Source organism: Lagopus muta, chromosome 5 (genome assembly GCF_023343835.1).
Source record: "Lagopus muta isolate bLagMut1 chromosome 5, bLagMut1 primary, whole genome shotgun sequence".
Taxonomy (NCBI): Eukaryota; Metazoa; Chordata; class Aves; order Galliformes; family Phasianidae; genus Lagopus; species Lagopus muta.
The window spans coordinates 40,705,679-40,733,120 of NC_064437.1; the positions used below are offsets into that span (position 1 = coordinate 40,705,679).

General features: G+C 36.3%; 1 protein-coding gene across 7 annotated transcripts in view; it reads right to left on the reverse strand.

Annotated features, from left to right (window-relative positions):
- Nucleotides 1-27,442, reverse strand: part of CTNNA3 (catenin alpha 3) — a 416,441-nt gene that overhangs the window by 373,168 nt on the left and 15,831 nt on the right. For all 7 annotated transcript variants that reach the window (XM_048946506.1, XM_048946507.1, XM_048946508.1 and 4 more), the window contains exons 3-5: nt 23,029-23,221; nt 14,879-15,045; nt 3,933-4,052 (exon numbers count right to left, since the gene is read on the reverse strand). In XM_048946506.1, coding sequence (XP_048802463.1) covers nt 3,933-4,052; nt 14,879-15,045; nt 23,029-23,221 — 480 coding nt within the window. The remainder of the gene's footprint in view (nt 1-3,932; nt 4,053-14,878; nt 15,046-23,028; nt 23,222-27,442) is intronic.

A 27,442-nucleotide genomic window follows, 5' to 3' on the forward strand; every position in this document is an offset into this window, starting at 1 on the left:
AAGAACATGTATTCAAACATCTCCGAAGAAGTAATCCCATTAATTTTCACACAAACGGTAAAAAAGGAATGTTCTGATCCTGTTAAAGATCTGATCACATTCCTTTGCCAGGAAAATTAGAAGGAAAAGTCATCATGAATGAGGATTGTGATCAAATTTTTGAGGCACTATTTTCCATCCTCTCAACTGTTTATTTTCTCTACATGTCTCTCAGATTAAATGATGATGCTATTCTATTCCCTATGTCCTTAAGCAGTCCATAACAAATCAAAGCACTTCATTTCTGAAAAAAAGGAATACTAAATAAACAAACAAGAAAAACAAGATTGTCTGACATTTCCTTATTACTCTTCTCCCAAAGACGGTGTACCACTTCAAAGAATTTTTCTTTTAGCTGGGAATGTTGAAACAATTGGATTTGTTACAGAGCCCTTTTGATTGTATTATTCTTTGGACTTTTCTAAAAGGTAGAAATCTTTGTGTCTTTCCTGAACAAAAAGCTACTCAGAAACGAAACTATTACAACTACAGATGCTTTGAAAAAGACAACATGCACGCTATCTTAGTACACTCTGAATAGAAAAATACCTGTGCACATCTGCTTATGGCAAAATAATAAGACATTTTTAGTAGATTTTCCAGTATCTCAAAGTAAAATAGACAGCAATAGTAATATTTTGTGTGACTTCATAACATTAATTCTGACTACAATTCACATGAATTTTGTGCTGGTCACAAATAAAGCTAGTCCCTAAAAAAAGAGGTAAGCAATTTAGTTTTAAAACATTTAACTTCCTGAAATTGGTCCTGTGCAATTAGAATAGCTTTATTGGTACAAGTTTATAACATTATTAACTTACTGAAACTATTTCAGATGTAACCCAGTTTAACAAAAAAAAGTCAGCTCAGAGTGTAGAAATTAAATTTTCAACTCAATTAAAAATGGAAGGAAGATAAGTAAAAATAGTAATTCTCTAAACAATCTACACAGACTACCTGTGGGATAAAACAAAGTATGAATGGAAAACAAGTAGGACAGTATAAAAAAGACCTACTTCAAGATGGATCACTTACGGTCCTTGATTGCTTCCCAAATACAGAAATTTACTAGAAATAATCCTTCTTCAGAGGAAATACCATTAGTCAGAAAATGAATGAAGAGACCTTACAGTAAAATAATTTCAATGCAGAGGCTTAAACCAATACTCTTTTAGCTGAACAATACATTGTTAACTTTCCTTCCACAGCAGCAAGATCCCATATAAGAAAAATAAATGTGCACCATTTACTACTATAATCCTAATGGAAAAAAAAAAAAAAGTTTTGAGATGAATCACAAAGTCCCCTCTTATCCTGCATCGCTTAACATTTGCAAGAGTCTGCCTATCTTCAGCTGTTGAACAGAAAAGTTTTATTTGCTTTTAATCTGGCCTGAGTTGAGCATGTTTCCATGTAAGTTTTTAATAAGGCATTTCTTTTGGAAAAGTATGACAAGCCTATAGAATTGGAGGTGTGTCTCGTGCTAACCAGTAGTAAGAAGAAAAGATCTGATGTGCAGCAATTCAGAAGAGAACAGGCATGAATACGTGGGAGTTCGTCAGAGACAGCAACGGTTCAACAACAGCACCTAGATCCATGTTTGTTTCTTGTATACTATTACCACTAATAAAAGTTTGGTCCATATTCAGAGATTTGTTTCAACGTGAGTAATTTTAAATATCCTTTTAAAAATTTGTGATTCTCCATCTCACTGGAAAATTTCAATATTGAAAAATTACACCACTTTTGAATGATATAGTTGTCTGCTTCCGTTCTTCTTTTTAGATAGAGAAATAAAGTGCAACATAACACATTCATTGCTCAAACTACATAAAGCTTATTTCACCACAAATGGATTCGTGTTCATATTGTACACAGTTGTTGTTCATCTCCAAATATATGTCAGTGACTCAACATTTTGGGCTAAAAATATATCCATAGTTCAACAAAAGAGCACATTTGTTGTTATCCTTTAAAGGTACAAACTCTGCAAAGTGAGTATTAAATGTCATAAACTCAGAAGAATTTCAGTTCCAATCCAGGTCTGTACTTCTTCCATAGTAATTGAACCAAATCTTACCCTTTTCACAAAGAAATCAATTTATTTCCAAAGCAGGAGTCAATTCAAAGTCTCCTACACAGCTAACATAAGCAGCTTTCCAAATCCTTTTCTGCAGGATTTCCGGCAAGTTCTATTGAGATGAAAATCTCAGTATCACAATTAGATAGGTTACTACCCAAAAAATCCACAGATCATGAAACTTCTGAATGGGTACGCCATGTAAATTAACTGAGGTACAGAGAACATCTCTAGTTTCTCACTTGCTTTCTAATTTCAGTCTCTGCCTACTTTGTTTTCTTCATAGCACTGTATAAGATTTTGTAAAGACTATGCCCTAGTAAAAAGCCTATCCTCTGTCCTGTGATTGAAAGCAGGAAATGATGTTATAGCTAATACATTTCCAGTACCTCCAAATGCAAAACCTTCTGTCAACACATTTAAGCACAGCAGAAAGACAGAGAAATAGTATGAGGAGATATACGAATGCCTGATTTAAAAAGGATGTTGAAATTCTCTAAGTGGCTCACAAATACAAAATATTAAGATAGAAAATGTAGTAAAGATCTGGAAACAGTAGAAAATATGCCCTTCTGAAGATGAAATGAAATACGCTATTGAAGCAAGTTTAGAGTCCGCTAGATAATGATATATAGGTCTTGTGAAATAAAAAGGGATTTTGTTGGGAATGAAAATTCAGAGAGAAAGCTACCCCTAATATTAGTGATATCCTGAGAAGCAATTACAGAATTTATACTTCCCTGGCTCAGAACTACTCTCCAAACCATTGCAGATGTGACACTTACTATGTTTGACATAATTACAAGAGCAAGTAGTATAAACCCACATTACAGGCTAAAACTAGCATTACTTGTTAGTTGAAACAGTCTTTTATTTATCAGCAGCCCCATGTCCAAGGGCAACAAGAAACATGCCATATTACTACCAGAAAAACTCTCTTAAGATATTGCTCCTTGACCTCATCAATTCAAGAACCAAAGATTCATGTGCTCAACCACCATCTGTCTCTGAGTCCTTTCTCATTTTCTATCAAATATAAACAACTGGAAAGGATCTGTCGCCAAATAAGTGAAGTGTTTGACAACACTGACACCAAGTGACAGAATTCAGAAAAATATGAAACACATAGAAATTAGAGGGCGCTTCATCAGTCTGATCTGAGATAGGCCAAGTTATTTTTTCCTCCCAAGAACACAAACATGAAGACCTAACACGAGAGTTGACAATTTTCGCAGATGCCATGCCCAGCTTACAGAAAGCTTGTGCAAGATTAAATGCACTTAACCATGTAAATACATTTAATCATGTACACAAACACACGTTAACAGCTTAATTTAACCTCTGTCTCACAAACGTGAGTAAAATACTGCATACACTTTAAACTTTTACACAATCTAGTCTTGTAAATTCGTTACTGAAGAGGAAAAAAAAATTGATGGTTTGCATGCACAGCTAGTATTTGATTCCATTAATTTTTGTGGATTTATTTTCATATCTCAAGTAAAAACTGTACTTCTATACCCTTTAATTAAAAAGTTGGTAAGTTAATACAATGCTTAATAATATCTAACTTTTATGTGCTTGTTTACCTTTCTGTATGATAAACACATCTGTTCAGAAATAAAGTACCATTACTTCCAACACCATATGTATAATATAGAATTGCCACCCTTCCTATTGATTCACACAATCAAATTACATGAAGGAAAACCCTACTGATAGAACAATAGCTCTGTCAACTGCTCTTTTTCTCCCACTTACCATGCATATGCCCAGTGTTTCACATCTTACCACCCGGTTTCCACATGCTTACCTGCTGACGTTTGTATGCCAAATAATCTAGGTTTTCCAGATCCTTTTGAAACTTCTGGTAGGTATTTTGTAGATCAGATCTACTGGATACATTTCTTAATGTTTCGAAAGTTCTTTGAAACTGTGATGGTAAAGAAAGAAATATTGTCACTTACCACTTGTGGTTTTGCTTTTGTCTGTTTCCTGCATGAGCTTTCTAATCTACTAAATATTAAGGATGTAGTGCTGCATCTTCTTCAAGTATACCATATTCTAGACATGAACACATTCCTATAATTTTGAAATCAATTCTACAATTTTAAAAAGTACATATTACCTAATTTAAGTAAACTAAATCCACTGTTTCATTTCATAGACAAGGCTTACATAAAACATTAGTGATAAAGCAGACCTGATCTTTAAAGATCAGTTATTTTCCTATGTCAAGGTACTTAATAGAAAGCATTCACATCGTTTTCTTTCTTTCTTTTTCTTCTCCAACTAACAAAAGCACATGCAACTTCACACAGGTAGTGAAATCATTATTCTAACAAGCATATCAGTAGGGTAGTCTTTATCAATTTAATTTATTTATCGTAATCTGCTAGGCTGAAGTCTGGCCTTGGGCAAAATGCTCAGATGCTGTAGGAAAGCTGCCACAAGATTAGTTATACTTTGTTTCAAATCTCACTTTAAATATAGTACTTCTTTCACCTACACATTATTAAAAGTGGTACTGGTGTTTTTCAAATAGATGAACAATGCTTATTCAACTGTAGGAAACTGCAATACAAAGGCTAACATTTGCATTATTAACAATTTCCTTTAGAAAGGAGAAGGGGAGATGTCATAGCACACAGACACATGAAGGACCTGACAGATGGTGCCTCTCAACCTCCTCATCATCATAACAGATCCTCAACCTAATATCTGGCCTGACAGTTGGATGAATTTTTCAGACACAGCACACTGTCTAGTGCTTGTGAGCAGAGATGGTGACAGCAAGAGCGACCATGCTGCTTGTTTTTATTTTTAATGAAATCATCTACCTCTCCTTAAGGATCTGATATGAATGTTTACTACACCACTGATATGAAATTACAGAGGTATGTTGTACTCGATTTCCTCACCTCACAAAATAGTAGCAAAAATAGGGAAGAATACAACAAAGACAAACAAAATCACTTAAAAGTTTGATTTTATAAGATTTTATAAATCTTTTTTTCTCTAGGAGATATGCTTCAGAATACGTTTTTACTCAATAAGCCTGAGAATGTCACAATGGACCATAAAGCCTAAAGACATCACCTGAACAGGAAGCCAGACAACAAAAATATGACATCACAAATATTTAAAGTACTTCATTGCATACAACTGGCAATGTTGGAGGAAACAGTTAAATATGGAGTACTAAGTTTTATTCCTGACAATAACCATACAATCCCCATATAAGCCAAAAAGGTGGGAGGCAGCAAACGCCGCTTCTTTAGTTTATGAGTTATGCTATTTGACAAATCACACACCTGCAACATTGCTTACTTGGGAATCTAGCTAATTCATGAAATGATACAACCAAAGTTTTATTTAAGGTGAGGACAGTGAAGTACTGGAACACACTGCCCAGAGAGGTGGCAGATATCCCAACTCTGGAGACATTCAAAATCAGCCCAGATAGGGATAGGAGCATCTAATCAAACAGCGTCCCTTCTCACTGCGGGGGAGTTGGACTTTGAGGGTCCCTTCCAACTCAAACAATTCTATGATTCTATGAAATGGCCTGCTGCACTTCCTTTACTTGTTCCGACTTTACATGCCTGGCTCAGATTTAGGGCCAGTACTGTAAATGCCAGTTTGTTATATTAAAAAAAAAAAGAAGAAGAAAGAAAGAAAGAAAGGGAAAAGAAAGAAAAATGGCTCTCTTCTGGTTTCTGAAACCATAAAAGTCAAACAATATTTGCCATTCTAAATGTTAATATAATTTTTCATTGTGCAGGGCAGCAAAACAGCACTAAACTATTCACTCGTAAAATCTTTATTTTCATATGGATGAATTAAGGAAGAAAATTAAATTTATATTCTGACACAAGCAGTTCATTAAAAAAAACTTCTTATTTTAAAACATATTTCTACTTTAAGAGACTAAATTACAATAAATGTACTTCTTTAAATCAACAGGATAAATGGTTGAAATCAATATTAGAAAAATTCTCTGAAATTCAAATTACTGAAAGCACATATTTATGAAAAAAAGTTGTTTACACAATATTTTATTCTAGTGGAATTTGTAGCATGTTTTTTTTATAGAGGTTTATGGCCTCCTCCATCCAGGAAATATCAAATAATTTTGTTCTTATTTTAAGAAGTTTTGAAGACACGCATTTTAATGATAAAGCAGATACTGTTTTGCATGCACATTCTCATTTCTGCCTCCAAAGCAAAAGTGAGCTATAAAATTAATTCCTCTGGATCAGGATAATCTGTGTATGCCTGAGATACAAAAAACTGTTGATCAGGCAAACCATTCTACCTTATATTACTTCATTACTAAACAACCCAGAAATAATCTGCCAAGAGAAACAGAATATCCAAGGTCATTTTACTGATGTACAATTTACCCTCCAATATTAGCACTCATAAAAGGAAATTTCAGTGTCACTTCCATATTATTCTCCTATGAAGCACTGTACTTCAGTGCGTTAATGCAGAACAAAAACAGTATAACAACTCAAAAGAAAACAATTTAGAAATGCTCTTTTTTTATTACTGGTTTGAAGGCAGTCTACAACAATGGAGTTCTAGGCTCTGTATAGAGCATGCAGGAATTGTCATAGTCCCAATAAACAAATATATGAAAGCAAGCACCTACTAATATTCTACCTTAGTTTTCTTAAAATACTTTTCAAACCACTACACTGATATAATAGAGGGCAACCTACTCCCGTTACTTTATCTTCTTTTGCTAAGGTACAGCATATAGGCACAATTATCTCTCGTTTTAATGATTCATGACTCTTAAAAATGTGGTGGCTGAGCAGCAAGGAGGAAGGCTGCTACATATTTACCTGCCCTGTCACCTCTAAAGGTGACATATTTATCTGCCCCAATACACCAAATCAAGCAGACACTCTGGAAGAAAGGGAGATTATTCTTTCTCAAACCTAACAAACATGTGTTGCTCATGGAGACCCTTCTAGGATGTTGGGTAGGACAGAAAACAGTGAAAAAAAGCAGACAAGCTGCCTGCAGCTGAAGCAAAGTTATGAAACTTCTAAGCATGAACTCCTAAGGTAGCTGACCCACATCTACACCTGAGATATGATAACAAAGATGCTTTCACTACACATAAGGATGAGTCTGAAGAGTCTATTGCAGACCAGGAAGCTCTGGAGAGGGGAAGGAGAAATAAGTCTGATGGGGAAATCCCTATACAATAACAACAAAAAAAACAAGAAATTGATTTGCTTACAAATCTTTTCATTTAAGTATGATTTGTTTTCAGATCTTTTCATTGCAGTGTGACTATAACCCAGCAGCTGTGGCTTTTTCTTGAAAATACAGCTCCGGTATTCCATTTTGTTTTCTTGTGCTCTAGTAAAACAGATTCAGGAACCTTCAGACTTGGTCATTTCAAAGAAAATCTGAAGTAGTTCCACCTGAAGTTGGCCAGTTATAGTCCCTTCAAAACCTGCTTCTGACTTGCAAGAAAAGGATGTTATTTTTTCAGCAATTCCCATACTAAGACAAAAACCAGGGATGTTACGTAAACTGCATCATAGCCACTGTGGAGCCTGTTCCCTAGCAACAGTTTGCTAGTCATTAAGTGTTGCTGTTTCAAGGGAAGCCCTAGAGGTTGGAAAGCTATGAGTCATTAGGGGGTCACAAAGCAGCACAGTCAAGATAACAAGAACAGAAGGGCATTCAGGTTCCGTTTGCAAGCAAGAGAATGTTCACTTAGAGAAATGCAACTCTTCTTAAAATAATTCTTTGGGGCTGCTTTTCTTTGTCATTTCTTGCACTTTACAGACTGCCATATTATTTGTGGAGTGTCGTGATAAACACTGTAACTCTAATTACAAATAACTGTGTTCCATGTGTCACGTACTGGTCTCAATAAGAATCCATTTCTGGTGGCTGATGAGAAAAATATGAGTATGAACCACAGAAGAATCCAAGTCCAATCTCAAACACTCCTGTTAACTTTTAACATCTCTTGCTCACACAGGCTTCTACTGCTGTAACGATCGTTCACACTCACCAAAGAAAAAAAGGAGAGAAGACTCTGGTCATTTTTTATTTTAAAAACTGACTGTCTACCTCCAGAGTAGATTATTTTCTTTTTTTTTCTTTTTCTTTTTTTTTTAATTAAATGTTGCATGGTACCACAACAGAAAGCTATCAGAAGGTGATGTGGCATGCAAGTCAAATTCTGCATTGAGTTATACAAGTGAAGTCAAATCCCTAAACCTGAAGCATATGTGAGCCTTACCTTTCTTCTCTGTCACCATACTACCCCTCTCCTGCTAAAAACATTTTTAATGCTTCCACTGCAGGGAAGGGAAGAATATGAAACGCTACATCCACATAATGCCCAAGTTCTCAAGTCACTTCTTATTTGTTGTAGTCATTCTCATTTCTTTTTTCCTGACTGTAGTTAAATAAGAAAACACTTTATGAAGATCCCACTGTCTGAGGTGTTTTTGAAAAATATGAAGACTTAAAAAGTACCCCTAAAAGCACAATAAAAAGGGGGAAAAGGCAGACAAAACACACTGGTTCAGCATGATCTGGAATAGATAAGAGAAAAACAGACTGCCAACATATTTTAAATGAAAAGCTCGGAGCTTGTTACTGTTTTGCTGTTCTCCCTTGATCAATAAATTCAAGCAGTTCCATTAGTCTGCTAATTCACTTAATTAAATAATATTGAGCACCACTAGCCATAATGAATGAGGCTGGGAATGCAGCACAGAATCAAGTAATGTGACACATAAGGAGAGTTTTGTTTTTCACAATACAGTTTTTGTTAGAGAAGTCAAGCTGTAAACTAAGCATAGAAAATGAGATATTGAGAACTATTAGAAAAAATTCCCCTCTGAAAGAGTGGTCAGGCTCTGGAACAGGCTTCCCAGGGAGGTGGCTGAGTCTCCCTCTCAGGAGGTGCTCAAGAAATGCTTAGATGTGGTGCTACAGGACACTAGTTTAGTGGAGAATACTGATGGTAGGTAGATGGTTGGACTAGATGATCTTGGAGGTCTTTCCCAACTTTGGCAATTCTATGATTCTACAATTTAAACTCTTGCCTATTTAAAAAAAAATTTAGTCATTTAAAGATGAAACCATTTTCATTAGTGCGTTGTATCTTCCTTTCTCAGTCAACTCCAATTAAAATGAGCATTTGCACTGCACTATCATACTTTTGTAAGGCTGTGAATTCTACTAAAAATGATTAGAAATATAGTATGAGGGAATATGATCAGTCAGATAGTTCTAACATGCAACAGTTTTGGGCAGTGAAGATACCATAGGACTATGTAAAGAACCAAAATGATCTCCACCTTACTGGTGAAATTTCATAAAAGAATCTCATCTTCACAGTGGTTCTTTTCAGTGGTGCCCACCCAGTGCCAGAATCAGAGACAGTGAGCAAGATGTTCCATCTAAGCATCAGGAAGCACTTCTGCACTGTGTGGGTGATGGAGCACAGGCACAGGTTGCCCAGATATGCAGCAGAGTCACCTCCTTGAAGATCTTCAAAAAACACCTGAATGTTGTCCCAGGCAACCTGTTCTAGGTAGTATTGCTGCTTGAGCAGCGGGGTTGGACCAGATGGACCCAGAAGTCCTTTCCAACCTCAACCATCCTGTATTTCTGTATGGAAAGCACAATACTCTTACAGGCTACAAACTGGAAGTACACTTGGTTCATCCTTTTTCTCAGGTACATGTAGAGTGGCGGACATGGCAGATGACAGATAACACTAGAAGAAACTGTATATGACATCTAGTCAAATTGTCACTGTCTCTTTCATATTCTTGTACAAAGACTGCAGAGAAAATAAAAGTGAAAAAACCCAGGCTACATTCTCCCAGTAGAAGTAAGCATGATATTAAATGTTTTGAATGACTGTGAGCTAATTAATCTATTGCATGAACAAGACTAAATACAGCACTCTTTGCTAAATGGGTTTAAAAATAACATAAACAGAAAATTCCCCATGAAATACTTTGTACTGGATGAAATTTAAATAATATGCTAACCAAATATTAATAAGATTAAATATTAATATGACTAAATACAAGTTGAATGGTTAATAATAAATTATTGGTATTAATTACTGTTATTTATAATATATTAATATTTGATGATGATGGGCTTCCTTCTTTCTCAATTTTAAAAATTAACTTTATTTTTATCACAAACTTTTTGTGATTTTATGACAATTACAGAGCACAGAGTTATGGAAATAAAAGCAATTAAATATCACACGTCTCGAATAATAACAGTGTTATTGTAACACTGTTAAATAACATTTTTCTTCACACCTTTGTGAAGAGAAAAATAAAATGGAAGGCCTATTAAAATGTTATTAAAATGTTATTAAAATTTCAAAACAACTGCTAAAGACTTTTTTTTTTTTAAATAAAAGTTGATTTTCTAGTCATTTGAACCTGTAGACATTGAGAATAATAGAGCTGATAAAGCAAATGTAAGGTCTACTTTCTATGCTAGGGTTACTGAATACAATCTTTTTTTATGGGATCAAGACTCCATTGAAGGGGAAAAAAAAGGAATTCCTAAGCAAGTTCTAAGGTCCAATACTTGAAGTTAAGGCCTTTGAAAGAATGAAATTCAAATTAAAATACTTAATGAATCTTATTTAAATCTGGCTCAGCTGGATAGAGCTCAGAATCTTATCTGAATGTGGTTCACTAGCATGTGTTGAAATAACCTCTTCTAAGTCTTCTAAATCTGCTAAATCTAATCTATTTCTAAATATTCCAAGTCAGTTTCCTGATTAGATATCAGAAAGATGCCATGACAACTAATACCACTCGTGTTGGGTTTAACAGCCAGTGCAGAGACTAAATAATCATGAAAAAAATGTATCTTCTAAAGACTAGGGTCATTTTACATAAGCATTTTGGTGTGAGTTCTGCCACACAGATTTATTCTGAGACATTAATAAGGAATTCAGTTCTCACTCCTGTATAGAATTAAAGTATGGAAGAGAAACATAACTGTGCTCCTTGCAGTGTTGGAGTTTCTCTGATGGTTCTTTGCGTTCACTATGATCTCCAGTTATTTGCTTTCATTTTCAAATGAAAATAATGGTATGAGTTTTACAGAGTTGTTTAGAAATACTGAAACTGTGGGAAAGAAAACTTCCCAATTACAATTCTCTTATGTAAAACACATTGAAAGGATTTTACAAGAGTTCTTCTAACATAATGAAAATACTTATGCAAAAATTCAACAGGTTACCAATTAAAATACAATAATTTAAGGGTTTTTTATTGCACAAGCACTACAAAACAGGCCACCTTCTTATAGCTGGCATATAATAACAGACTTTTCTGCAAGTCAGTGCTTATTTTATCCTGTGCTGCACCTCCAGCAATTATCAAAGCTGAACGTTTCAAATAAAGCACTGGAACCCAAACAACATTGTTTTATTATGAAATACTGCAGTACGAAGCAACAAATCCTGTTGTGATTGGGAGCTAATTTTTTCCCCAAACATTTTAAAGTCAATAGAACCTGATTTATTATTTTTTTAATCAGTGTGTAAGATGCTAGAATATAAAAGGAAACTTGAAGAGAATAATTCCTCTCCCTTCCCAGAAGAGGAACACAGCGACACATTTTGGGAGTCAGAAGTATGATGGCAACATTAAAGTCACTCGAGACACTACGGTTATCAGCAAAAGAATTTGAGTAGGCAGGAAATTTTACTAACGTTGCTTAACAGAAATATTTTGCTTAATTATGAAATAGTAAAACAACCATGTTAGTTTTATACGGTAAGAAGAATATGGGCATCCTTACGGTACAACGAGAAACAGAAAAAGAAGAAAAAAGATGACTGAATACAGCATTATTATAATACAGCAGCTACTCCGATAGTAAAGTCTCCTATTTCGTTATGTTGGCCCATGATATCAGAGGCAGATATTGGTGGTGTGGCAGTAAAAGCTGAACCTTCCCACCAATACTCCATTACGTTTTTTTTGTCATGTGACAGATGGCAACTGAGTTGCAGCCTAACAAAATAGCACCTGACGAGCATCCCTAAGAGTAAGAAATCAGGGTAACGTGGCAGGAGGTCTGTAAAGATGAGCAAGGAACTTATGAATAAACTAAAAGGAAATAAAGTAGAAATGCGGAAAAAGAGGGTCTGACCACCTGGGAATAATATAGGAATGTTGTCAGGACCTGTAGAGATGCAGCAAGAATAGCTAAGGCTCTCCTGGAATTAAATCTTCCAAAGGGGATAAAGGGTAAGAAGAATTCTTACCCTTTCTTTAAGTATGTCAACAGTAAAAGGAAGACTAGGGAAAATGTAGGTCCCCTAAATGAGGTGGGCACCCTAGTAACAAAGGATGCTGAGAAGGCAGAGATGCTGAATGCCTTCCTTGCTTCAGTCTTTAATGCGAAGACTAGGCCTCAGGAAACCCTGAATAAGAGAGTCCAGGGAAAGGAAGATGAAGATGGATCTGGTCAGAGATCATCTAGCAAAAATCAACACACACAAATCCATAGGCCCCAGAGGGATGCCCTCATGTGTTCTGAGGGAGCTGGTAGAGGTTACTGCTGAACCACTCTCTATCATCGTTGAGAGGTCTTGGTGGATGGAGGAGGTGCCTCAAGACTGGAAGATATCCAACATCACTCTGGTCTTCAAGATGTGCTAGAAGGAGGACCTGAGAAACTAGAGGCCAGTCAGCCTCACCTCTATCCCTGGAAAGGTGATGGAATATTCTGAATGCCATCTCCAAACAAATGGAAGGAAAGGTTATCAGGAGTGGTTGATATGGATTCACAGGGGAAATCATACCCAACCAGCCTGATAGCTTTCTATGGTGTCATCACTGACCAGGTAGATAGGGAGAGAGTAGTGAATGTTGCATACCTTGACTTCAGCACTGTCTCCCACAACATCCTTGTTATGAAACTTAGAAATTGTAGGATAGGTGAGTGAATGGTGAGGTAGACTGAGAACTGGCTGACTAGCAGAGCTCACAGGGTTGTCATCAATGGCACAGAATCTGGTTGGAGGCCAATAACTAGTGGTGCTCTGCAGGATCAGAGCTAGCTTCCATCTTGCTCAACATCTTCATCAGCAACCTGGTTGAAGGAATGACATCCACACTCAGCAAGTCTGTTGATGATACAAACTTGGGAGGAATGACTGACGCACTGGAAGGCTTTGCAGCCATTCAACAAGACTTGGACAGGCTGGAGAGTTGGGCAGAGAAGAATCTGAAGATGTTTCACAAGAGCAAGTGTAAGTGTCTTGCACCTGGGGAGGAACAGCCACATGCATCACAGGTTAGGGGATGACCTGCTAGAGAGGAACACTACAGAGAAGGACCTGGATATTTTGGTAGACAAAAGATTGGCCATGAGCCTGCAGTGTGCACTTGTGGCCAAGAAGGTAAATGGTATCCTAAATGGGGTGCATTAAAAAGGACATGGCCAGCAGGTCAAGGGTCTACTCTGCCCTGGTGAAGTGATATTTAGAATACTGTGTCCAGTTTTGGGCTATCCACTTCAAAAAAGATGGGGATCTACTAGAAGCAGTCCAGAAGAGGGTCACAAAGACTATAAAGGGCCTGGAGCATCCACCATATGAGGAAAGGTTGAGTAATGTGGGTCTCTTCAGCCTGGTGAAAAGAAGACTGAGGGGGGATCTGATAAATGTTTATAAATATCCAAAGGGAGGTGGGAGGCAAACAGATGAGGCCAAGTTCTTCTCAGTAGTACATAGTGATAGGAGCAATGGCCTAAAACTTGGACATAAGAAGTTCCATACAAACATGTGGAAGAACTTACTTTACAAGAAGGGTGATGGAGTACTGGAACAGGTTGCCCAGAGATGATGGAGTCTCCTTCTATGGAGATATTCAAGAGCTGTCTGGACATTTACCTGCATAACCTATTGCAAGGAACCTGCTTTATCAGGGGCTCAATAATCTTCAGATCCCTTCCAACCCCTACAATTCTGTGATTCTGTGAAGTGCATAACAAAGATAGGTCATTGAACTCCTCCAAGCAAAATAAGTTGCACCCATTGACATCCATCAGTGTTTGCTGAACACTTATGGACACCAAACAGTGGATGTGAGCGCAGGTGGTAGTAGGTGGCTTGTTTCAGCAGTGGCCACAGCAATGTGAAAGACAAACTAAATTCTGGACAGCCATGCAGCTTTATGTTGCTTTTAACAAGCATTTTGTACTGTGCAATTTTTAAAGACATGTCAAAATTAGAACTTTCTAGCCTTTTCTGTTTGCAGTCTGTGAATAAATAGCTAGAGCCAGGGAGCTATCAGGGACCTTTCTAACACACCTCCCTCCCTCTCCTTGTAGCTTGTCTTTCTCAAACTAAGTTGAATACAAAGAGACCTTTACCTGCTTGGTCCCTTCCCTCCCAGAATATCCACATAAAATTCCACCTTCAAAGTTCTCTAGAGATCAACTGTCGTGCACACAAATATCAAGAAGGCTTCATACATAAACAGGAGATAAAGAAAAAGGAACTTGAAATATAATTTTATGGATAACTATCTGCTAAGTTAGTTGTAGGGCACTTTTATTTTTTTAATTTTCTACAAATCAGCACCTTCACTAGTTGCCAGGTTATTATGTGTACACACACACACACATACACATTAAAAAAAAAAAAAAAAACAACCAAAAAACCACCTTTTCTGGCCAAAGGGAGTCTGAGTTAAGTCAAAATTTACTTACCACAGTTAAATGTTCCAGTAAGTATGCCACATCAACCATATCTGCCAGAATAAGAAGCCGTGTAACAGCTGTAAGGAGAGATCGTGCTGTTTGGACAACTGCCTGCCTCTTAGGCAAATAGCAGGGATCACTGGTAAAAGCCTCTGCTGATATCTTTAGAGCTTGACCTGTAAAATGAAGACAAATTCATTTAGGCTATACTGCAACACTCAAGAAGAAACAGCTAAAATTTTGTCAGCTATCTGGCAAGTCACAGGTATTACCAAAAAATCTAGTGTGCTTTTGTTGCCCTAATGCTTTGGAATGGAGATCTATTACTGATGCAGAATATTCTGCATTTTGAATGCTATTTCTTTTCTGAGTCATTTAATTCTTAAACAGTTCCTTTGGCAATCACATAATTACTCTTAACTATACACTAGAAAACCAGAGGCTCTAAGCTAAACTTTTCTAGTCACTGCTTTTTATATTATTTGGTACTTACTGTTAAGTAATTCATGGACACAGAAGAGAATCAAATATTACTTTTCTCATTATGAATAAAAGTTAATAGAATGAAAATCTCATACACTCAAACATCTAACAAATAAAATCTATGCAGATAAGCTAGCAACTGTGCAAATAGATAATAAATACTGCTTTCCAGCATTAAATTTTAAAAACTAGATTTAAATGGACATTGTATTCCTATCAGCATTCAGTCACTGAAAAAAATCCCACACAGTCATCCAAAGATCTTGGCTTTAAACTGCTCTAATAGCATTATAAGCACCAAAATTCCCTACTACCATCTCCTCCTCTCCTTTAAACTGAGTATTTACCCAATTATATGTACTTTAAAAATAAAACCATTACTAGTAAGTAGCAATAAACTTAATGATTAAATTAAGTCTATGCACACAAGCCCCACTTCTGCTGTCCCAACATCCAAGTCTTTCAATAAGCTTAGAACAATATAGACAAACTTTCAGCCATCAATATCCAGCTCTTACTGAATACTCGAGGGATTGCTCAGGATTCCAAATGAAGTGAAAAGCCAGAGTGCAGCACAAGAAAGTGAATATTTAAGACATACTCTTCTCCTCAGACATATTCCTGCTGACTCCCTTAGGCAGCTGTTCATTAAGTTGGATCCACGCTCTTAGCCATAACACTTGCATTGAAAAGAAAACCAAACACACTTTGGATATTGTTAGCATAAATCTGCCAAGGGTCTCATATCTGGAGAATGTGGATCTCAGCACTGGTTGTTGTTTTTTTCCCCACTTCTCCTCTTCTCTGTTTAAAAGCATGTCAACATTTTTTATACACTGGAGAGGTCCCTAAGACGTTATTTTGTTTCAGGATAAAGAGAGTAAGAGTTGAAACTTAAAGATCAATCATCTAAAACATGCTATATATTTAACTTAATAATGCTCTGTTTGCAAGATGTGCCAATTTGCCTGAATTTTGTTACTCTCAGCTTGGAAGCAAAGGTATCCTAGAGTGTGTAACTGCTTAGTAAATTAGTATTTTGGCCTGCATGGGACTCCTAAAGAATACGGCGTAAGGCTTATAATTCATTCCACAGACATTTCTACGTTTTCTTTTTCCACCACACAGGTGTGAGTCAGAGTTAGGCTACAGAGACATCTGCAATACAATATCTGAACAACAGAATGACTCCAGCCAAGTCTGAAATAGAGTGGCGTCAATCATGTGAAACTTTATTTATTGAATCTATTCGTTGAATCTAATTCTCCACTGACAAACAGAGACTCCACTGACAGTGTGAAGCAAAGTCAGAAGGGTCTGAAACATGAACCCTCTAGGAACAAGCTGGCCATTGCCTGAGGTGGTTGAATGAACAAATATATGATGGCCATAGGATCATGACTCCAAAATACAACTGTGATTGCAGTCTAGGAAGAAAGGAGCTACAAGTATACAAGCAGCAGGAAATGACATCTCCAACACCAATACAATGTGAGAACATTCTTCAAGTGCTGTCGACAGGCATGACACTGATGCAATCTAATCAATTTTATTGTAAATCCCATCAGGCAGATTTCTCCCTTAATTATATTTGTCAAAAACAAAGAAACACAGAGTACTAATTCAGTGGCATAAATACGGAAGCAGAAGATGAGCATATCCATCATACTTCAGCTATTTCAGGCATTGAAGTGAAAAGCAATTAAAAGAAATAAAGTCAGGATATACCTTAAATAATATAATTAATGGAAGACACATAACTCCAAGGCACATTTCAGTACACACAGAGAGATAGCGAAGTAAATGGTGTTACTACCATTAGCTGATCAAGTACTGCTGCTGCTGTCAAATGATTGCTGTTTTGTAGATCTGCTTGCCATAAGTAAATAAATAAGCACGCTCAAAGAGAAAAGTGAAAATACAGCTCAGCCACGGGTAATTTTTTTTTTTTTTTAAAGTTAAGGATACCCATGCACTTCTCTCTAGCACCAAAAATATTTTAAAAAATTACCTGAAAATACTTTTAAAAATAAGTCAGTCATGAGCCTGTTGGCAAGTATTCTGTTGGCAAATAGCTGACAAGGGTACACAGACCTGCTGGGCTGCTTGCTGACGGTAGGCTGCCTGTACAGATTGTTGCAGTAGTACCATTTACTGCAGTTAGGGAGCACTCTCCTCAGACAGTGATCCAGATCATAATCCAGCAACAGCTAAATGTTTTTCCATGTTTTAGACAAGACAATCAGAGTATTGTTTTCTTCTTTTATTTCTTTGAATTGATTTTCTTTCTTCTATTTAATCCTATCTAAGAATCACATTCTTGTTCTCTGTATGTTGTTACATCTGTCTTTCTCATTTCATTTGCAGCAGTATGAAATCCACGTGGAATGACTGTTGTCAATTCTTGTGTTCTCCCACAAAGAGGTATTGTTGCAAGGAAAGTCCTGGTGCTCTCTTCCCTAAATCTCACCTTTAAGGCTGATGGACTTACAGTCCAAAAGAAACAGCTGTGAAAGGGAGCCCACTGACCGAGAGAGAGGGAGCCACCGGAGACAATATAAAAGAGAGGATTTCAAATCTCCTGGTCTCCCTTGGGATAAACAGCACACCAAGCATCAAAGTGCATTCTTAAATGCTCAGTTGGCCAACACGTAGATATACAGGAAGAGACTTAAACATGGTTTTGATAGCATAAAGATTATACCAATATGTCACAAAGTATATTTTTACATCTTTTCATATCTACATCTTATCTTGTGGTACACTTTATAATATGTCTAATGCTATCCACATTCCACAGCATTTTGAGTAGTAACGGTGGTAAATCACAAGGAACTAAGTCAGCACACACACATAGGGAAGAACAACAACTAAATATGAACACTAGATTTGCCAATGAAATGTATATTCAAACAAAACACACCAACTGGCCTTAATTCAATCAGACTGTACCAAACAGTTCGTAGCAACAGATCAGTAATGTTTACGCAGTTTTACATATATTGAGTAAAATGTTTATAATCTGAAGACTTTTTGTTCCAGGCATGCACAACTACATGGAGTGATTCCCTCGTGCATCCAGCACCATGACGTAATGCTTGCTTCATAATCCCACATCGGTCTTCAGGAGTTATCTTTCAGGCTGGCGTTTTGTTCAGTAACAGTAGTTTTTTTGGTTTCTTTTATTGTTTAGTTGTGATTTTGTGTTCCTGTTGTTTAAACAACACTACCAAAGGTATTTTTTTTTCCTGTGCAACACACATGTAATAATCGTGTCTTCAAGGATCATAAATATGAATTACTGTCAGCTACATCTAAGGCAGGAATTAATCTTCTGGTTACCACTATCAGAAGAGCAAATAACTGTGTGACTGGTGTTGTCTGTATATCAGCAAGACTTTCAGTAATAATGCATTTACAATCACTTTGATAGCCATTGTATCATTTAGGAGTTCTAGTCTCAAACTCAAGAAAAAAAAATCAGTGATTTATACCAACAGTTGCTATTTCTAAGCCTTAAGTTCCATTACTAACATAAGCAGAATTAGGACCAGAGAAGACTGGGAGTCAGTTCACATCAGAACAAGCCTACACTTTCTAAAAACAAAAGATGAAAAAACACTAGTCGTTAGTATGATCACCTGTTCTTCTACCACAAGTATCATTTTTATCTGCTATAGTTAGCCAGCTGGAGTTGGCATTATTGGTGTGAAAGCAAGGCCAATAGATATCTCCTGCATGTTCTTAATATACAATACCATTATAAGGCAGCTTGTCGCAATATCCTAGAGCAGATGTTACAGGACATTTTTCTCCTGCCACAGAGTCTGTTATTCAGCTCAGATACCATTGTATTTTGTTGCACTGCAATTATTTTACTGCCTCATACCAGGAAGTTCTACTTCCACGTTTCATACTGCTGTTCCTAATGCGTAATCAGAGCCACCACATACACCCCCAACATGCATCATGTCCAGTCTCTTAATTCCCTTTTTCACACTTAGGGACATCTGAGCCAGTTATAGATACACCCAAAGCTCTTCTGCATGGGATCTGTTCTTGGCAAAACAGGTGATCCCAAGCCTTTGTATCTAAATTCTTCCTCCTAGAATGAGCTGCAAAGTACACATGCGTACATCAATGTAGGATGAGAAAACAAAGCTGATTTTTAACAGATTTTCTGGAGAAGAATAAAAATGCCAATCAGCACTATCCCCCTTCCTTAGTAAATATCCTCATTTTGTCCTCTCCATTTTTTTTCTTACATGAATAGTGACATTTTTTCTATGCCACAGTTTTCCCTGTCTTTTGCTCTCAACACATTAAATATGAACATTTGAAAGTGGGCTTTTTTGCTGTTCTTTTTTGTTGTTGTTGGCATCGTTTTGGGTTTCTGTCTTTTTTAATGATTTATTCTTTGAGGGTAAGGGAAGGCTCAAAATGTAACTCCAGCAAGTAGCATGCTTTCACTATGTTATCTGTGACGTAAGGTTTATCTAGAAACACACTTGAGACATGATAACAGCTAAATGCATGCAAGATTGACACTGCAATAGATAGAAGCAACATAGGCAGCAACTGTTTTGTTTCTGACCAAGTATGGTAAGCAAGTAATAATGATTAATACCAAACATTTTTGCTAGGCCTGTACAATTGCTTGAAAACTATGATTCAATCTCATCACACCTTGATATAAATTATAGCAACAGGAAGTGACATGTTAAACTCTGGACTTTAAGATAATGTTTCCCCATATAAACTACATCACTATTTTGTCTCAAAATTACTTAAGAATTAGAATTGGGACATTAATTATAGTTTGATGCTTAATATCAGAAGTGTTCATGTCTAAATGTTTCTTAATCCCTTGCATAAAGGTCAGTTATTTTACAATTTATAACAGAGTATGAATAGAAGGCAGTTTATTGTTATGCTGTATACATGAAGGCTGGCAGTGAGACTTTTTTTTCTAATTACTTATAGATTTAATACACTATTTTTGAATAAAAATGGGGAAAAAAGTGCTCTTTAGCAAAGCCAGACCAAATCAGATTACCAGGAAAACCTGTCAGCTATGAGGCTACTGGATTTCCGCACAATGCACACAGTCCATCAGCAGCATCTGCAATCCTCCCAGGTAACCTGTTCCTGATTCCACACCCTATAGACTTTCTTTTCATGCTTAAGTCCAGGAGCAACCTGTTTATCCACACAGGCCTCCAAGCATTCTTGCCTGCTTTCTTTTTCTTGGGGTGCACTACTTCTGGGCTTGAAGAAGATGGTCCTTGAATACTGACCAGCATTCAATACCGAATACTGAATCATTTCACACTGGCCATAACTGTTCCAAAGTACTATGCATTTAATTCTAATGTCATAGTCTCCTAATTAAGCTCAGTGAGCAGCAATATATGATAAAAACATGAGAAAAGATTTTACATTATTTTTTCCAGACATTGGTCTGCAGCTCTGGAACTCATAGTTTGGTTCACATCTGAGTGCAATTACCTAGAGGATTGTTTCAGAATTCCAGTCTACATTAAATATAAACTGTGGCCAATGTGTAAAAATTTATAACTCGTTTTAAAGCATATGAATAAGAATACCGGCCAGTTACCACAGAAAAATTTGAGCAGAGAAAATTAAATACTGAATGCTATAATATGAATGGCATGTGACTGCGTGCAAACACGATTTATCAGAATTTATGGCCCAGACCTTTTCAAAGACCTTAAAGCAACAAGAGACATTTAACAGCAGCAGAATGCAACTACAGCAACAAGCAAAATTACATGTGGTGGGGTACATCACAAATTAAAAATAATACAGCCCCAAAAGACTATAAATACGTGCAAAATCAACAAATATTAAAATTTACCATGTGATTGTTCACCAACTTTTTAAAATTAACTTGAGCAGCTCAGCAAATCCATGGAGGAAAATGGGCTGCAAGTTCACAATTTGTCATTGCATAATGATAGGTAATAACATTGATTTAACTTTCTTTTAAAATGTATGCACTGTATATAATCTACTTTACGTATTATTTATTTTGGTAGTCATCCCTAGTCCTGGATGAGAATCAATACATAAATTGAAGATGTGAAATATTTTTACATAATCTATGTATAAAAATCAATAGAAAACTATATATTTTTTTTCTTGTCTTGTGTTATCGATCTGGACTGGATGGACTAACATTTTAAGACTAATCCAAAATGGCTGATTTTTCAAAAGCTGAACTGATCAATATGACAGATAACAATGACATTTGCTGGCTGTAATGCCTTTAATCTCAAAGTACCTTAAGTTATCTCAGACATTATATGCATATATCAGACCCTAAAATGCAGCCCTTGTTTGATCCAGAAGAATCCATTAGCTAGTAATGACTACTCTGAACAACTGCAGGCACTCAGAAACTGTCCCAACTGCAAATGGAGAAAGACAAAATACAAAAGAAAAAACAACCCGAAGCTGTTGATTTATTAAGGGCAGAGACCTGACTCAAATGGCTAATGCAGTCCTTAAGGCACAAATTATCACATGGTGTAACAGTACACACTACAAAGCTTAGCTAAAAACTAACAGAAGTCTCCTCTACTGCTTGATAAAACCAAACATGGTTACAAGTTCATTCAACAGCATGGCATGACAATAATTTCATGGTGCAGACCATTCCTCTTAGTCTGCTGCTATTTATTTGGAAAGGCTTTCATCAGCTCCTCTTAGTCTGAACCCAGGCAACCATTAGGAGCAACTCACTTCTAAAATTCATGGAGTATTGATGAGAGCACACATTTACCAAATGACCAGGCACTAAGAGCGTTACTCTTCTGTCCTGGTTTTCCTTAGAAATCTTCTCATGAATTAATTTTCAGGACTTATTTATAAAGGAACCTGTTTCAGATGTCTATCATTCAGTATGCAATTATTCGACCTGAGCTTCTTACTCAACCAACTAGGTTCTGATTATCCATAAAGAGAGCAAACAATCAACAGAGCAACAAATAGCCTAAAAGAATGTGACTAATACTCTGGGAGCCTGTTTGGAAATGAGGAGACAGGCTATCAGAAAATGGAACATGGCAAAAACTGGCCAAAGATGAGCTGCTCTGACATAAGAAGATGAGTTGGTCTGACATCAGAAGATGAGTCTTACAGTAGCTTGAAGCTTCCACTGTTCTTCTACTAAAGACTCAAAATGTAATTCCAGACAAGCCTACTGTAGCTTCACAAACAAAATCCTTACTATTGCACAAAAGAGGGAGTATGTCTTTTTTTATTGTTATTTCTATCTAAAAAGATCTTAAACTCAGATTCAGGAAAACAGCTCTTTCCAAGAAAAGAAACAAAGCATGCATTATCTTAAACATGTGCTAAATAGTCAGTAAAATCAGCTAGGGGAATCCTGTCTTCATTAAAAAGAAAGCATATATATATTTTTAAAGGCAATACTATCCCTAACATAAGTGCTTTTCCATATCCCCAGCTTGCATGCTTTACCTCTTTACCAGTGGTATCTGAGTGCATACAATCAGACAACATAAATTTCAGACATTTGCACACGAAAACATATTTCTCATGGGTACCTCAGCTTCTTTGTCATAACAAAGTTACATGGGTAAGCTAATTAGCTAATTCCTTTAAGTGCCTTTGTGACATAATACACTTACTTTCTTTCTGAACATCAGCCAATGCTGCATGAAGTTCCTCCTTTAAGACGGTTGCTTCCTTGGCAATTTTTTCCCCTTTGTCCAATAGATTCCAAGTGGCTTCTTCCACAGAAGCTAACAAGACACGAGCTCTTTTTGAACGTCCCTTTTTCTTACCAGAAGGATTCTGTGGACATTTCACTAATGTTGTAACCTACATTTAAAAAATAAAAGAGAGAACAGCAGTGTAACAAATCAAGAATATGGCTGGTTCCTTCTCACTGCTGACAGGTGACAGGACAAGGCAGGACAGGAAATGGCCTCAAGTTGTGCCAAGTTTAACTTGGATATCAGGAAAAACTTCTTTACAGAAAAGGTTGTAAAGCACTGGAATAGGCTTCCCAGGGAGGTGGTTGAGTCACCATCCCGGGATGTGTTTAAAATCCCTTTGGATGTGGTACTCATGGACGTGATTTAGCAGAGGTTTGTTACAGTTAGCGTAGCATCGAGTTGGACTCGGTGATCTTTAAGTTTTTTTTCAACCTGAGTGATGCTATGATTCTAATTTATGCTGCTTTCAAATTAACAAAATAAAATCATAGTTCAGAATAAACCATAGAATTTCCCCTGCTTTAAAGAGAGACAGGCAAGTTCAGTGCACACAGTGAGAATGTGCAAAATTATTAAATTTGACAGACTTAATCTGATATTTCTAATTTTTATGTTCTCTCTGTAAGATCAAAGAAAACTCAATGGAAATTTCACTCTCATATTAATCCTGATATAAACTGCTAACACTGCTTATTATAAAAAAAATCTCATCATGATATAAAAATTACTAATGCTATTTAAGGAGGCTTCAGCCAAGCAGGCAGCAGTTCTGCATCTTCCCACACTTCCCTCTTAAATCTCTCAGGTCATCTCAGAAGCAAATATCCGAATTGAGTATAAATACATTTCAAAATACTTTCTCATCTTATATGCAAAGACTGCAGTGGCCAGAACTTAATGCATCAGAATTCCAAGGATCTTTCAGCATAAAAGTTGCACACAGTTTTAAACAGAACGTAGATTACTGCAGCCTTGTCTAAATTAGAATTTTTAACAATGCATTTCAACATTAATAAAGAAGTTATTTTTATTTAGCATCCCACTCCACATTCCTCATCATTTGAGCACAGCCTCCGCATTCCAACAAAATCTTTGCAGCAGACTGTTCTCTGAGACATTGTTTGAGTTGTCAACACAGGAACACTCCTAAAATATTTTTAAAGTAAAGTGTTACACAAATATCTCAAGACATAATTTTTTTCCCAGTAAGTTCACTAATCCTCCTTCTACTTCCATTCAGTGCCAAAATGTAGACAGTGTAGAATTAAGCACAGACCTACTTATGGGACTCAATGAACTCATTTTCTAAGTATGAATTGCTTCATTTTATTAAATAGCATTCCAAACATGTTAAATCAGCGTATTTATTTGTGCAGTAAGAAAACTGACAACAACACTGCGCAAGGAAAGTTACAGCTGCGTATGAATTTCTTAGACCACCAGGCAGGTTTAGCTCACGGCTGCAGTGCAGAGATTGGTTTGAGCAGATCTGTGAAATAGTGCTCTCTTCACAGGTCTAGGAGGAGAAGATCCAGTGTTCATGAATTCATGCACTTTCATGCTTTCATGAATCTGTACCTTTGAAGTAAATAAGAAACATCCTCTGGAAAGCATTTCTGTAAGCCTATCCATCATTTAAAGAAAGTAAGTCTTGACCCTTATGTCATTTATGTGGAATTTGGGGTCAGAAAACTAAGACCAGCCACTTAACACCAACAGCCATGGGATGTCATAAGGAGAACATCAATATAGATAGCTCAGAATCAGATTGTTAAAAAGGATTTTGGTATTCTGATAAGCCAGGAAGGAAAGTAAAAATATTTATGCACCAGCCAGCTATCTAGAGAACATATTAGAAATTTAAACATCTTCTAAAAAAAAAAAAAAAAAATCCTACAATATTATCTCTAGAGCATTTAATGAAGCGTCAGTAATATTTTAAGAAATATCTGAAGAGATTATAAACTGATATAAGGAAGTCAGAACACAATTTTAAAAATAAAGCTGTCACAAAAAAAATATTAAGCCTTATAGATATCTTAGCTATTTGTTTTTCCGAGTTTTAATGTAAGTTCATTTTAATGTAAAATATCTGTATTGCTTACTCATACATATTTGAGGAAGAAGAAAGGAAACAAATGTAAAAATAAGAAAAATAATCTTTACTGCAGTTGAAAACTCATAATTCTAAGACATCTTCAGCATTACTGCCAGGAAATACCAAAAGTATAATTTCTATGGAAAAGGGACCAACATCACTTAATAGAGTCAACTTTTGATCTCAAAAACAAGTCAAAATTTGATAAGTACCTCTCGGCTTAAGTAAGTTAATGGATGCAGAAGAACTGCTTCATTTTCCAACACAAAATCCCAGTGAGGAATACAAAACCTTAATGATGATCCTATGCAAAGAACTGAATTAAGCAGCAATAAATATAGTATGCTTTTTTGATCCACTGTCAATACAGTTGCAAAATAGTGACAGAATACCCAGTTAAAACGACAGCATTATCAGGCTCAGAATAATTAAAAAAAAAAAAAAAAGAGAGAGAGAGAGAGAGACAGAAAAACACACCCCATTAATCTAGCTCATGCCTAATTGCATTTCAGTTACTTTTATGTTGCCACACATGGTTATTGCCGTATTGGACACAGCTACTCCCCAGCATTCAGTGGAAATCAACACCATATTTTACAATACTTAAGATGTTTAGGAGGAGAATTACTATAAAGCCAAAGTTTTGAAAGTGAGATTTTCAAGATTATATGCCATTACAGTGGCAAATCTGTTGTCAGTTATTACCATTATTTATTAGGCTTGTAGAATTGCTTTGTTGTTTGTTTTTGTCATGATTTACAAATACTGAATTCCTAGAGCACTGTGCAGTAATTCTTCTAATGCTACATTCAGAACCAGACCAATCTTCAAAAGACAATCTATTAACACTGCAGTAGTTAAAGAAAATGGTATTTTCATATCTTGAGTATGAAAATTTTGTTTATTAAAAAAAAAATTAAAAGCATCAATCACAAAACAGTTTATAACTGTTGAAAAAACATTTAGTTAAGTAACTGCAACCCTTAGACGTGAAGAAATAATATATGAACTCAGCAATCTAATGACAATGACAGAAGTACCTCCCCACTCTTTCAAATGCTAACCACCCCTTGTCTGAGTCAGATGTTTGGGAATAACAAAGTGTTGCCCATAAAAATAAATACTGCTTAATCAGTTGCACTATGCATAAAGTAAATTCACCATATAGAACTAAAAACAGCAGTGAATCATTTCCATGTGAGCCAAGTTTTGTCAGTGTGAGCAACATGGGAATAAATAAAAGCCTTTCTACTTTCTCATTTTCCATAGGTAATATAATACAAGAAATCCTAAAACACATGCATTCATAAGTATTCTGTAAAACTCAACTCTCTCTCACAGCCATAAAATTTTCATAGCCTGTATGCGTGCAAAGAATATAAATGTATGGAAGAAATAATGCCTGGTAAGGAAAAACTCTTTGAAATATTGAGAAGTATACATGTACACACATATATTAACTGTGTGCATATATACAAATAAAGAGACAGAGACAGAACTTCAGACACAGTCTCCAAACATGTGGCTAATCTGCATCTAACAGGGCTTGCATAGATCACAGAATAAAAGCAGTTAGAAGTGTTTCCTTTGTGAATTAATGAAGTGATATTAATCTCATCCAGTCACATCTTTCTTAAATGTTAATTAATGTAAATTCAAAAGGGACAATGTCTAGCACTACTTTCCCCTTGTTGGGGCTGAGGTAGAGTTAAGTTTCTTCACAGAGGCTCGTACAACGTTGTGCTTTGGATTTTCTGTGAAACTAACACATTGACTGCTCTAGTTGTTGCAGAGCAGTGCATACAGAGCCAAGGACTTTTCTACTTCTCATGCTGCCCTGCCAGAGACAAGGTCGGAGCGCACAAGAAGCTGAGTGGGGACACAGTCAGGACAACTGACCCCAGCTGGCCAAAAGTATGTCCCATACCATGTGGTGTCACACCTAACAATAAAACCTGGAGTAAAGGAGGAGGAAGTGGAAGACAGATTGTAGGCATTTGTCTTCCAAAGAAAATATTACATTGTTATTTGTCCCTTCTGTTTTAAAAGTGTCTGAAAATCTGCCTGCTGATGGGAATGAACGAACAAATCCTTGTTTTGCTTCGCTTGCACACACAGTTTTTAGATCACGTAGCAAACAGTCTTTATCTCAATCCATGATTTCTCTTACTTTTATCTCTAGGATTCTCTCCCTCATCCCACTTGGGAAGAGTGGGTGAGCAGCTG